This window comes from Nelumbo nucifera, chromosome 7, assembly GCF_055504915.1.
Source record: "Nelumbo nucifera cultivar China Antique chromosome 7, China Antique-T2T, whole genome shotgun sequence".
Taxonomy (NCBI): Eukaryota; Viridiplantae; Streptophyta; class Magnoliopsida; order Proteales; family Nelumbonaceae; genus Nelumbo; species Nelumbo nucifera.
The window spans coordinates 16,850,069-16,864,635 of NC_142655.1; the positions used below are offsets into that span (position 1 = coordinate 16,850,069).

General features: G+C 38.6%; 1 protein-coding gene and 1 pseudogene across 2 annotated transcripts; one reads left to right on the forward strand and one right to left on the reverse strand.

Moving 5' to 3' along the window:
- Positions 1-501: 501 nt before the first annotated feature.
- Positions 502-4,109, reverse strand: LOC104607830 (serine carboxypeptidase-like 45). 2 transcript variants are annotated; one of them, XM_010273567.3, is made up of 10 exons: positions 3,728-4,109; positions 3,498-3,599; positions 3,318-3,413; positions 2,873-2,965; positions 2,689-2,768; positions 1,908-2,189; positions 1,685-1,809; positions 1,389-1,481; positions 1,043-1,160; positions 502-812 (listed from the first exon to the last, which is right to left on the reverse strand). In XM_010273567.3, exons 1-10 carry the CDS (start codon positions 3,984-3,986, stop codon positions 663-665), a joined length of 1,398 nt encoding a protein of 465 aa, XP_010271869.1. In that variant the 5' UTR covers positions 3,987-4,109; the 3' UTR covers positions 502-662. The 2 variants fall into 2 exon arrangements, with proteins under 2 accessions (XP_010271869.1, XP_088747656.1); XM_088891530.1 differs by lacking the exon at positions 2,873-2,965.
- Positions 4,110-12,337: 8,228 nt separating this feature from the next.
- On the forward strand, positions 12,338-13,053 carry LOC109115462 (putative glycosyltransferase At5g25310 pseudogene; annotated as a pseudogene).
- Positions 13,054-14,567: the final 1,514 nt, after the last annotated feature.

Below are 14,567 nucleotides of genomic sequence, written 5' to 3' on the forward strand. Positions count from 1 at the left end.
CCACACATATCAAACATGTTTTGAATTCATTGATGGAGTCATACTTTTGAGAAAGGATTAAAATATCAATATGGTACATCTAGATATCCGTATTGGGGCATACCTATAATGGGGTATATCCATATCAGTGCACCCAAATATGCATGGATACACCTATAGGCCTTTCATAAGATCTGATTTTATAGAGATGTGTGCTCCAACCTTCTAAATTTATAAAATAAAAAATATCAATACACACCAACATCCAGTTTTGGGTATCATGCATAGATATTTTGATACTTGCTTTTGAGACAACAATCATGTCTGAGATGTGAGGATATAGATTATGTGATAGAAGATCCAGACTCGTGTGAATGACTATATAGAAAAACATAGTCACACAGTGGATGAATAAGATTCTGTTTCTTTTCTTATGCTCATTATTTGCATTTAAATTTCTTAATGTTTTTTTTTTTTTTTTTTATTTTGATCATCAAATTTATATCTTAGAAAACTGATATAGGCTATTCAAGTATAATATTTTCTATTATCATCTAGTTTTTAGTTTCATGATGATGAATTTCACAGCATACAAAAGTAATACCGGTTTCTGCTCTGTTTATCAAATTAGGGTAAAATATTTTATTCAGTCAATTTCTTCTTATGCTTGTTTAATCAAATTATCAGAATGCTTCTGGTAGTGGCTTGTCTTCTAGAAATGCCTTGAACAACAGGAGTGACCTCTCTGGCTGTGAGAAAGGAGCTTCATGTGAAGCTCCTCTGATGGTAGCAAAGGAGAGGATATCACTGTACACTTGTGTCCATCCCCCTACCTGGAAAAAACACCCATCATAATTTTTTAACCAATGGAACAAAATCAAAGACTTAAATCAGAACTTCATTCAAAACCACATCCCCCACAAATCTACAATGGCACCTACCTCCAAAGCATTTCTGATGCTAAGTTACTGAACAATCCTCAAGAGAATAAATCATAAGACAACCCAAGTATACAAATGATAAGACCCATGGAATTTATTACAAATTTCACCAAGTGACTAACCTGTTTATCCTGAAACCAAACTCTGTAGGCAATAGTTGTGTTCAACCCCAACTCATTTGCCAATCTATGGACCAGCATCCGTGACCCAGTTAATGGAATAACAGAATCTTGATCTCCACTTCAGTAGACAATATATGAATAATTAGCTAGAAGTGGGCGTTTGAATTACTTTTCCAAATGAAATCATGATAGAAATCAAGAAACAACATCTATTTCATTATTTCTCTCAAGTGAGCACAGAAAATGACAATCTATGTCTCTTGAAAGAAGGTAAGTAGATTGAATTCTGAAACCAAACACCACCCAAATCGTAAAATAGAAGTAAGGGTTTAGCTTAATGATTTACCTGTAAACTAAGACTCTAACACCAGACCTGATGACTGAACCTACTACATGAATTGTAGGCACCTCCAAGTTAAGCATGTCATAGTTAAGGACTCTGATCACCAATGTAGAATGTTTTAAATGTATAAAATGAAAGATCCACACTGAAGAAAGCACTAAACTCCAGAAATCCGAAAGCAATAAAGAAAACTCGGAAAAGGGATAGACACATTGGACTTCACTGAAGATGTTTTCTGCTAAATAAAGGATAAGTTAAAAGCTTGATAAGTTTCCATAAGAGTGTCATTAGATACTTACTCACTGCAAACTTCCCAACCCTTGACACCCAGAAGACGGGCATGTAAAGCCTTCTGTACATCAGCCCGGTTTAAATAGGCAAATGTTTCATCACCCACACATACATCTATGTTCTCTACAATTTGCTGTGGGTTCAACAAAATAATAAAAGAAAAAGAGTTAAAAGAAAAGACAGGGATGAATCAAGGATATGATGGCAAAAGAAAACGATTGTAAAACCTACTGGTCGAGTGAGAGACTTCGTCTGTTGAACAATGGATGATAAACATATATCGAGTGTTACATCATATTGATCAACATATTTACTAATTTCTTTTTCAACCTGGCTGATCACTCCCAAACAGATAGGAGAAACAGAACCTCTATAGGATTCACTCTTGTACTGAGAATAGTTACAAGATGAAGTGAAGATTCCATATGTTGGATCAGATATCAACCCATGTGACCACATAAACTCTGCCCTTGCATTGAAGTCAGTTGCGAACTCTAGAAGAGGATTTCCAAGCTGTAGTGACAAAGAGAAGTTTTACACAGATCAATGGTAATTGGAATTATGGAGTCCCAAGGAACCATTCAACATAAAAGCTTAAGCTGTTAGGTGAAGTCCCTGAATAGTTTTTTATTCTCTAACAGGCCTCTCACGCGAAAGCCAATTGGGCTTGAAGCATGGACAGGCACAGGCCCACCCATATCTCGTGCTGAAATTTAATTATGATGGGGTGATGAGGAACAAATGCCAAACCATTTGGTCAAACAGGCTCCAATACCATTTCCAGGAACTAATCAACCTAAAAGCTTAAGCTGTGAGATGAGGTCTCTAAATAGGTTTTTATTCTCTAACACAGGAAAATAAAAAAGTGAACAACACCATTTTGATGGGATGACCAAGTTATCATAAAATTTCGATTAGTTGATTATTTCATTACCGCAGTTAAACTGGGTTTGAACAAATTCACCTCTGGAAAATCATTTGATAACTGTGAAAGTATTCATTTTGTACTCACAGCTATTCCTTTGAGATTGAACAGTTTCTCTTTTTCGTTGAACTGAATCATGAGTAGTGCCAGCTGTGGAACATAATGACCTGGAAATTAAAACAACTTTCATCATGCTTTCTCTCTCTCTCTCTCCTCCCTTTCTTTCTCTACCTATGATGAGATATCAAGAATTCTAGTTGTTTAACAATACCTGCATAGCTTTCACCTGTGATGAACAGATCCCTATCCCTGTACTGCGGGAACTTAATGAACCACCGCTGAAGGAATATGAGATTGTCCATGGCTTAAGAAAACAAAGACAAACAAGGATTTAAAACTAAAAGAAATTTATAGAGACACCATGACCCTGGATACTACCTGAAGAAAATAAAAAAAGGAACCCACTGATCTGTGCTATAAAATTCAGTGAGTAGATGAATCATTCTTTTAAAAATCTCAACATAGTGATGATATTTTACATTTAGTCTGGAAAAATTATATTTATTTTCTCAATCAATTCTTGATCAGTACAATTGTTTGGAATATTGAAAACCATAGAGTCACAATCTATAAATTCTGAAGCTACATCTATCATCAAGGAAGAAAATACAGAGAACCCAAGTTGAATTGAGAGAAAAATGAATACTAATGCTTACCAGTCATTTCATCATTAACGTTTGAATAGTAGGAGGAATTAGTGGAATAAGAGAACCCAACTCCTGCTGGTGTCTCTAAGTATAACATGTTTGCTTCTGCAAATTAGAGAGTGAGATTTGTCTGATGCTTAGGCAACAGGGTCTGAAAAAAACTCTACTCCAAACAGCTGATTTCGGTACCTCTGTTCCAGCTATAATCATTTCTGACCAAAATGTCTCCGCTTGGTTTGAAAGGCCCATGCTCAGAAAAGGCTCCAACTCCAACGGAAGAACAACCAGGCCCTATGAAAGAATATCAAACCCAAAATCAGTAGATAATTTCTTTTTTCTTCTCATATTTTAATTTCAATTCACCCATGAATTTTCAGTTCTATTTAGACGATTAAATCAAGAACCGAATTTCAGAATACCTCCATTTAACCAGAGAACAAGAGGCTTTGAAGCTGGGTCTGTCTCTGCTTCAACAAAGTAGTAGAAAAGAGCTCTCTGTTGGCTTTCATCGACTGTGATGTATCCAGAGAACTGCTGAAAATTAACATCTGGTTGACCAGGCAACTTGTTGATTCTATCAGCCTCCGAAGAGGTATTCTGTGCCATTACCACTAATAAGCATAGTTGAAGGAAGGTAGCAGCAATTGCTGCCATATTCATCCATGACACAGAATGCATATTTTCAGGAGAGAGAGAGAGAGAGAGAGAGAAAGAGTCTCAATGGTGGTTGTGTTGAACTGAGCGTAGACTTCAAAGGTGGGGTTGTTGGCTTGCTTGTAAACCTTGTAGTAGTATAGTGTGGTGTACTTCTAACTCTATATTCTTCATTTTTAAATCAGGGAGCGCCGGAGCGGCTCTCCACCCACCTCTCCTTTCTTTGATCACATGATTCATCCATGGTCTGGCCCCATATCTCACCACGGATGGCATAATCAAGGATCATAATGTACCCAACCATATAGACTGGTCCCACATCGAGATTGTTTATATTCAGAATAAGCATGATCAGATCAGAAATGAGACTTCTAGCTAATCATCTTATCTATGCGTCCCGGTCCCGCGAAGGCCTGAAAATGAGTGGACCATGCTTTCTATAAAAAAAGGGAAAATTCCAGATTAGTGGATCTATTGTTACTTTGGTTTTCCAACTTTAAAAGGTGACAATTCAGTATCTGAACTTTTAAAATATGTCAATCTAGTACTTATCATTAATCAGCCTGTTAATTAGTCATTAAGAATCATTTGAAAAGATGCAAATAACCTTTTAGTGTCATCTAATTCTCTTTATCAACCATCTAAACATTGATAAAACAAAATAGTCCTAAATTCTTAATTCTTTTCAAGAAAGTTGGGATCACCAAAATGCCCATTTAGATGTAACCCCAACTTTTTTGAATAGAAGAAACAAGGATTTAAGATCATTCATTTTTATCAACATGTGGATGGTTGATAAAGAAAATTAGATAACACTCAAAGGGCATATGTATCTTTTCAAATGTCACTTAACTGTTGGTTAACGGATTAGTTAACGACAGGTACTGAATTGTCACGTTTTAAGTTTGAGGACCAAAGTGGCACTAGGCCCAAAGTACATGGTACTGATCGGGAATTTCCCCCAAAACAAAGTGGATCATGCTAAAAAAGTGAAAATGACCCTCCTATCGAAAGACCATTCAATGGTGGGTCCAGCCCCCTTGTCTAACCATGCAGTTATTCAAACATATGCTCGATTTATTTTGAGTCCGAACCAACACCCCATTCACCAACTTTTCCCCCTCTCAAAATCCAAAAAATGAATGCCCCCTGAATTAAAAATAAAAACTGTGACTATTGAAACTCACCCACAAGCAACTCGGTTTCTTTTTTATTAGGAAAGCTGAATGTATCACTCCTTGTTTTAGTAGATAGGCAGATAGAGCCTCCACTTCAGTCAAATATTCTTTATAGAACAATAATCTGAATAAATCCTTATCTTAAATACTATCTTCTCATCAAGGAAGGGATTAGGAAGTAATTGCTATTAGACCTCCTTTGAAACAGTGCTAACTAGGTTTCTTTTCTTATAGAGATCAATGCTTGTATACAAAAGGGTTGGAGTCCTTCAAGACAGTTCAAGCAACAAAAGATTCGACTTTATTTTGGAATTCAGATATTGATTATTGATAAAAATATTATTCACACTAAAATCTATGGTGACAAGGGGCTGGTTTGGTGATGTTCGTTTATTTATGGAGAGCCAAAATTTGCAAATTAAGATTTTATGCAAAAATAAAAAAATAAAAATAGTTAGATTAGGATTTTAATATGATTTTCCATTTTGATGAAATCCCTCTTGGTGGAGCTATATTAGGAGGAACCGAATATACCTGGTCAAATAACATAAATGGGAATGATAATGTTAGAGTTAAACAGGACAAGGGTTTAAGCAGCATAGATTGGCAGGAGGCTTTTCCAAATGCCAAAGTGTTTTTCTTGTCCACATCTTGCCATTTGCTTTAACCTATTCCCCATTAGTAATAAAAAGAAAAAAAACCCTTTCAATTTGAGGAAATGTGGATGATCCACAAAAGGTGTGAAGAAGTTATTAAAAGGTCATGGGGAAATGTCCCAAGTAATGGCTCTAGAAGGGATATTAGTGCCAAATGTGGAAATATGAAACAAGCCCTATTAAAACGGAATAAGGAAGAATTTGGCAAAGTTCAATATTATATTAAAAAAGTCAAGGCTGAGCTAGTGGAGGAAAAAAAGCAAAAAAGGGCTTTGACTTCGATGCTATTAAAGTTAAAAATCTTGAAGAGGAGTTGGATGTTTATTTGAAAATTGAAGAAATTTTGTGGACTCAAAAATCTAGAATTAACTAGCTAAGATTAGGAGATAGAAATATAAGATTCTTCCACAATGTAACTATCAGAAGTAAAACAAAAAAGTAGTATTTTCAAAATTAAGAAAGAATTTGAAGAATGGGTTAAAGGACAGGAGCATTTAAAAAAAAAAAGTCTTTACTAATCATTTTGAGAATATTTATTCCTCCTCTTGCCCAACCTATATACACACACTACCTTGGGTAATGTTAAAAAAAATATTGGTGAAGAAGATTGAAGAAATTGAAGCCGCTTTCTTCCAAATGGCCCCAAAAAAGCCCCGACTTCGAATAGCTACCTAATTCTTAACCGAATAATAGAGGAGGATGTGATAGCTTTGTTTTCTAAAGGTATCCTGAACTGAATTGGAGATTAAATCAAACCCTTAATTTCCAAAGTTGAGCACTCGGAATCTCCTTCTCAATCTCGGTCCATTAGTCTTAATTTGTAACTCTGTCTATAAAATCATTGGAAAAATTTGAACTAATAGGCTGAAGCTAATGATGAAAAAAGTCATTTCCCGATATCAAAGTGCCTTCCTCTCTAGGAGAGCCTACAATTTAGCTTTCAAGGCCTTCTAAAGGAGGCTTGAAACCTGATCTGGAGGATCCCCATTAATGGTTTGCCTGTGAGAGAAAACTTAGCAAAAAAGGAAAGTTATCCAATCAACTGAGTGCCTAAGATGTGGAGTTGATCCCATCAGGAATCCTCCCTCCATTTTCTTGTTCATTGCATCAAGCCTAGATCCATTTGGTTTGGATTTGGGCTAAGGTTGAAGGCTCATATGGCGAGTTTGTGTAATGATTTTGGTAGATGGTTCTTGGATTCCATCTCTTTAAATGGAAAGCTTGATCCTGATATTGCATCTAGGATGGCTATTTGTTTATGGTTGATATAGAAAGACACTTTTTTATTTTGAGAGCATTGACTCTAATCCCTTTGTGATTGATTATTAATGATTTCAACAAGTTGATAGTGGAGACATTCTAGACATTGCCTTAGGGATGGGGAAATTATTCTAGATCAGATGTTATAAAAGTTGGTAATCAAGGATATTCTAAAGCCTTGTGAAGAAGGTCGTTCGGTGAGGTTCTCCTGTGTTCCTCGTGATGTTAACCTAGTAGCACTTTTGATTTTGGATTGCCTCCCATATGGTTTTAGGTCTTTTCTGTAGTCGTTCTCTTCTGCATGTTTTTCTTATGTTTTGCTTTTCTCTGTCTCTTTGATTTGTCTATTGTTTTTCTGCCTGTGTTTGATCAATCAATATTTCTTTACCAAAAAAAAGCTTGTATACAAATTTGTCTTCTTGTACTACACATTCGATCGTTGTGCCATTTCGAGTGACTCTCTAACCGTTAATGAAGGTGGGTCCCACACAATATTCCACATATGTGGGGAAAGAGTGATTAGCTTACTAGTACTCACTGGCTTAGGGGATATTTGGCATCGATGCCAATTTCCCAATAATCACTACCATGTCGAAGCCACATCAGCATTAGAGGAATCAATACTGAAGTTTCTATTTGGTTGGCTGATTTTGGTGATTTTCGGGAAATTGACAAAAAATCAACACTTTTTCAGGATTATCATTTTCGATGATTTCTTAATTTCTAATTGATTATAATTTTTTAAGGATGACATGGCATTAAGTAATAACTCTAATACAAAAAATAATCGGTCCTCGAGAATCAATACCAAATAGACTTAAAGTTGATTTCTCAAAAATCGGCTTATATAGCAAAAATGATACCAAATAACAAAATTTACCGATTTTTCAAAAATCGGTAAGATTGATGCCAAACATCACCTTAACTAGAAATAAATAATAAATAATTGTTGTGCTTGTTGATTTACTTCAATTTATGCAACTTTCCGTCTAGGCTTAGGCAATTCAATTAAAATTTCCTTTTTTCTAAGTTCTTCATTTGATCTCACAAATGAAATCAAGTACATCCATTTCTAACCTTCATTCATTATTATAATTAATTAATTTGAGAAACCAAGATTCTATTAGTGAACAATTTATTAAATAAAAATTGGCAGTGTTGGTTTGGTTTATTTGGAAGAATAGAAATGACAAGTACTTTAACAATAAATCTTCTCATCCCCAAATTATTGTAGAAAGAGAATTTGCTTATTGTGGAAATATCAAATCTTGTTTTTCTTCTAGTCACAATGGGATTTTTAAAGAATGGAATTTTATAAGATGGTACAATCCCAATCCTAGAACTATCAAAGTTAACTTTGATGCATCTTGCAAGTCGGATAGTTGGTGCTCCATAGAATGCATTGCTGGGAACTATATGGGTTTTATTTTGAACCTCAAAGCCTATTGTATTGGGGTCTCTTCAATTAATCAAGCTGAGGCTTGGGTTGCTTGGGAGGCCATCAACATTGCTTTGAATTTTAAGGATTCCCCTATCATTATTGAAGGAGAGTTGAAGCTCATGGTTGACTGCCTCAAGGATAGAGTAAAGCCCCCATGGAGATTGGAAAGCATCATCAATGAGTGTCTCTTCCTTAAGTCTGAGTTTAGTTCAAGCATTTCCTTCCAACATTCATATCGCGAAGCAAACTAGGCGGTTGATTGGCTAGCGCACAATGCCCCTTCCTATCGTCCAGCTAGTTTAGGTTCAGTCCCAAATGATCTCAGTCAGATTTTTTTTTTTATTCCTGGTGTGGGTGAGGTGGTGGCTAGGGAGGTTTTCTCTTTGAAGGACAGAGGAAGCTCGGAAATTGGGAATTAACCAGGAGGCTAGGGAAAGAGAGAGTGATGAGATGGCTTTTAGCTGGAAGATCAATGATAAGGGTAATCAAGGATTGAGTGAATGAATTTCATTATGAGAAGGATATATATTTATGGGGGAGATCCCAAGATCCTAAAAGGAAGGAGTTAGAGGTGTTCATTTTCTACTAGGAAAGGGAATATTGGATTTGCTGTTGATCATTAAGAATACTACTAGGGTTTTGCCACGTGTCCGTATGGGGATCTTTTCAAAGATTGATTTTCCTTTCACTCGGAGATCCTCATAACCCATGTGTGTTACTGCCCTTTGTGCGACTTACTTAACTAGCATGGCATTAGTGACGTCACTGTCTGGCGGACAACGTCTTATTAGACCTGCATGGCACCTTGTCACGTTCGTCCCTTCAAAGTCACACGTGTAGGTAACATCCAGGCTCGGTTCTTAGTGAATCGGGATGTCCTAGCAATTGAGGGTTTGTTGCAGGATTGAGTGCATGTGAACCTCACCACAGGTTCATCATGAGTTCGTTTTGGTCCTACGCTAAGCATAGGTTCATCGCAGGTGTGTAGTGAACCGCGGGTTCATCACATATAAAAGTTGAGCTACTAGGTAATCGCAAGCATCCATGTGGTATCAATCTAATGTCTACTGTGCTTTGAGGGACTTAGCGAGCACTATGTACCTACACCTACAAAAGGGCTACCCCTTGTGTACCCCTTCAACTTTTCCTATAAAAAAAGAGTTAGAAAGCGAGAATCCCAAAGAAAAAAAAACAATACCTTGTGGCGTGCCTTCATATACCAAATGGGGTTTCCTACTCATTTTTCCTACCCACTCTCTACCCAGCCACACATCTCTATTATGAATTGAGAGATGTGTGGCTTCTATACAACGGGTATACGTAGAGAGTGGATAGGAAAAGTGAATAGGAAATCTGAGAACTGGTAGGGGAGTTTCGTTGTGTCCTCACTTTGTGGGACACATGGTGCGGTCTAGGGTCATCCCCAACCGAGGTTATAGGGATGGTTCTATGCTCCCCACATGGGGAGGTTAAGTCAATCCTGATGTTTGCCACGTCTCCCTCTTTGTCTGAGGTCCACAGTGTGCACCATAGCCATGCTTCTTGGCAAGACCAGATCTGCTCCTCACACATCGTGCCTCACACCAACCTCACATATACATCCCACCATGCATTGGGAACATCTCCCATATTTATATATCTCAAATAAACTACCCTTTTTCCCTATCTAACTTTTATTCTGTTCTTTGTTTGTCTCAATTTTAGCCATTGGTTTAGTTCATTAATAGGTGTATCTTCAAACTTTTATTTTTATTTTTAAAATATCTCTGTTGTTTATATAATTTCTTATTTATGTCCCAATTTTAACCAATGATTTAAAGTTTTATATATCTAAAATACCCTTGTTATTTGTACAATTTCTGATTCTATCCTCAATTCTTGTTCACTTCACAACATTAGTATATGTTTGGCATCGATGCTGCAGTTGCAGCACCGTTTTCTGATGTGTTGCTTGGAGCACTGTTTTTTTTTTCAGAAAATGGTGTCTTTATTTTTGTTTGGAATCGTTGCTTCCAGATAGGACGTTTCCTGGAGCAACAACTTTTTTTGTTTAGTACCATTGCTCCAGAAAGCGTTTTCAGCATTGGTACCCATTATCCAGTGCCACATCACTACCCAGTTGGCAGCAACGAGCTACAGCTCCAGGAAACGCCAAATTTGGCATTGCTCCAAGTCATGGCTTCCCGATTTTCGAGGTGTGGCTTAAAACACCGTTTTTTATGGAAAAATGGTTCCAAACAAATGCCCGTTTCCCAGAACACCATTTTTTTCGATGTGGCGCTGTTGCTCCAAGAAACGGCAACGATGCCAAATAGCCTCTTAGTCAATGATTAAACTACACCCAATACTTTGATCCATTTATTTTCTTTCTACAGTATCTCCTCTTACTCGTACAAATGCACATGCCACTATTCTCTCTTTTTTCACCTGCAATGCAATGCCACGCCACAAGTATATAAAAGAAGTAAAAGAGTGTTTATAAAAGATACAGTTTTCACGCCCATTCCCTTTGGTTTAACTTTTGTATACCTATAATACCCTTTCTATTTAAACAATTTTTCATTTTATTTGATTCTACCATTTTTTAAGACAACTGATTCCATGAAAGAGAGAGTAGGATAATGCAGCAAGAAAATATGAAGATGGACTCATCAATCACAGAAGTGGATCAACGCAAATCAAAGTTATTGCCTCCTTTTGAGACATTTGCATTGGCATTGATGCACTTCACGTGATAGATATATCATGTATCCACCATTAGTGCACCAATCAACTAATGGAAACATTATAAAACAAAAAAAAAAAATCGTTTATAAAAAGATTTGGATACATCTCTAATATGAATCCAACTATGGTGTATTTTGATATCTGTGGTACATTAAATAAAAAATTTAACCAATTAAGACATTGCATAGTTTACTTACTTTTCATTTCAGAAGGTTTACTTAACATTAATGGCTTTAGATTCATTTATATGATGCATTGATTTATCATTGGTTCAAGTTTCTAACACGAAGGACAGGTTTTGCCTTTTAATGTTGTATTACTAATTATTGAGATAAATATGAATTATTTGTATACACAGAGAGGGTTCGAATCGAATACGAAAAGTTATGTATTTTGAGGGTTTTTCTCTTATATATTTGGGTTATCATTTATGCACATTAATGTTGTATGATCCAAGGTGGAATTAACCGAATATGTAGTAGATAAAATCCTGCCAATTAGATGAGACTGAGGTGGAAGAATAAGTCGTGCACCGAAGAGATCTGCAATCCCAAAATGAATTAGAAGCCCGAGGAAATGATCCCTTGAAAGGCACTCCGATGTTCAAGTTAGTAGCAGGAGGATGAAGTCGGTCGGGCCAAGCTTTAGAGGGTGAGCTGGACCGAGCTGAAGTAAGGTAGTTAGGGAGCTAGATCATTAGGGGAGTTGAAAGTCCTTTATCTTGAGGGGGAGATGCCTTTAAATAGGTGAGTGCCCGTATTGTAGTCAGACAGGTTCTTTGTAGGGTTATCGAGATGAGGCCGCCTACCAAGATTCTCGAGAGACTCCGCCTTCCCGTGTAGGACTTTGCTTCCTTATAGAGTCTTCAGTGGCATAGCTGCTTGGACAAACACTTCCATGGCCCGAAGACGTTGGCCACAGAAGCGATCACATGGCAAATTCGGCCAGTTAGGGTACCACTCGAACACACAACTCTGTATTCTTCTCCATTGTTGTTTTCATAGTAGACTTCTACTCCTCCTTCATTGGTGGACATAGGCTATAAACCACATAAATTTTTGTATCCTCTCTGTTTACTTCTCTTTATCTCTATCTTTCTTTCATTTTTTTTGGATGCCATTAAAATCTGCATTTCTGAGTTTTGCGCAGGGTCCTCATGTCTCTAGAGGCAACCCTTTTCTCTACAACACATCCATTCGGGTCCTATGCAATGCCAATGGCGCCTCTGAATGGTTTGTCCCTCAGAAGGATGTCAGCCTCCCGGAGATCAAGCTCTCCGACGGTAACATCTCGCCCAAGCTCCTCTCTCTCACCCCAACCAGACGACATCCCAAGACCATATCTTGCATTCTTTGCCAGCGGTCTCCATGGCCCCATACGACCTATACTCCAACACTGGAAGAGCCAAGATGAAGACATCAAAGTATATGAATACCTACCAAAGGAGCTTGACTACCATACGTTCATGCTCCAACCGAAGTTCTACTTGCACCCGACACCCGAGTGGGAATTAGGTTGCTAGCCCAAGAATCGTCGAGGCCATCTACGCCAAGTGCGTGCCAGTCATCATATCGGATAATTACGTTTTGCCATTCAACGATGTATTACGGTGGAAAGCGTTTTCCATCAAGGTCGAGGTGTTGGATATGCCAAGGTTGAAGAAGGTGTTGCAGGGAATTCCAGATGAAGAGTACAGGAAGTTGAAGGAGGGTGTGAGGACTGTGAGGAGGCATTTCGTTCTGAACCAACCAGCTAAGTGGTTTGATGTGCTTCATATGATATTGCACTCTGTATGGCTTAGGAGACTTGACGTGAAGCTAGGTGGTTGACTGATTTAATTGTTTGTATCTGTATGTAGTCAGGAAGTGTGGAAGAAACGTTAATTGACTACTTGGGCTTATTTGACCAACAACTTAGTAGCTTTTCTGTTGAAGTTGTGTGTCCAAAGAGATTAGATCTTATTTATGGGGTTGTTTAGAGTTTGAAAAACAAGTGTTTGGAGTGTTAGGTAATATTTGCTTTAAAAAACACTATAGTGTGAAGCTAAGACACCTTTAAGCCCTAAAGTATAAAGCGTAAGTGCTCATTTGGCCCCAAACCAGGACTATCTCGGCGTCGTCCCTGGCCCGGACTAGAGCCTATAGCCTAAATATTAATTCTGGCCCGACCCCATGACCCCTACTATATTGTAATTATAATTGAAATATTAGAATGATAGGAAGGTACTTTAGAATCAAAAGTCTTTTAAGATAAGTAAGACTAGGGCCATGTTTGGGAGTGTTTATGATGAAGGGAAATTTGGCTCGACCTCGCAATCACTCAACACGTGGCAAAAGCAAACAGCTCGGAACAACACCGCACCCAAGGCACAAGCATCAAAAGGAGGAACCAACAATCCAAGCTCAGGACCCGAACTCCCTACTCAGGACTTGAACTCCCTATAAGGAGCCCGAATTCTCCCTTAGGCCCCGAGCCTCACAAAGCAGTGACCCGAACTGGACCGCCTCAGGGCAGTTCGGGACACTCCCCAATCCGAACTCAAGACTTCACCTCGCCTTGCCACTCCTGCACCTCACCTCCCAGATACCAGGCTGACCGAACGTACCGCCCCTGACATCGGGTGTGTCCGTATCTGGGGGCAGCGCACCTGACTGGCTTGGGATCTAACGCTTGACAGCCGCACTTCAAACGGCCTCCTGCCACCGCCACCTGCCACCATTATCACCAGTTGCAGAGATGACCTCGACAGAAGGAGCAGTGGCGGTTCTAACCAGTCAGAAGAAATGACATCCGAACTGGTAGGAACATAGAAGTAATCATGCCCGATCTGACAGAGCTTGGAAGTGAGTGCGCGAGGTGGTTATAAAAGGCTCCCGACCCCCCAAGAAGGAGGTATGCAAACTTTGCGCTATCTGGTTTCATTTTTCCTTTAAAGGATTCTAACTTGAGCTTTGGAGCCTCCACACCGGGTCTCCCCCAGAGCATTCTCACCCTTCGGTTTCAGGTTCCCCGTAGCTCCGTTCAGAGGCAGGTCATCGACAACTAGGACCGGCCGGATTGCGCACCATCAATTGGCACCGTCTGTGGGAAATCGCTTCTAAAAGCCTCCCTTTAAAATTCTCAATCCCTCAACCCCATCTTCCTCCAAAAACCAACACTCATGGCTTCCTCCAGTAACGCCAGACGTGGCACAGAAACAAACACCATCGGGGAACGACCCCAAGCTCCCATAGTATGCATCGGACAGTTCACCATCCCCCTTCCTGTGGATGGAATCCCCAGCTTGGATGCGCCTCAAACAGTGGCGCCCATGAACCCTATCGAAACAGCTTTTGCTGAACCA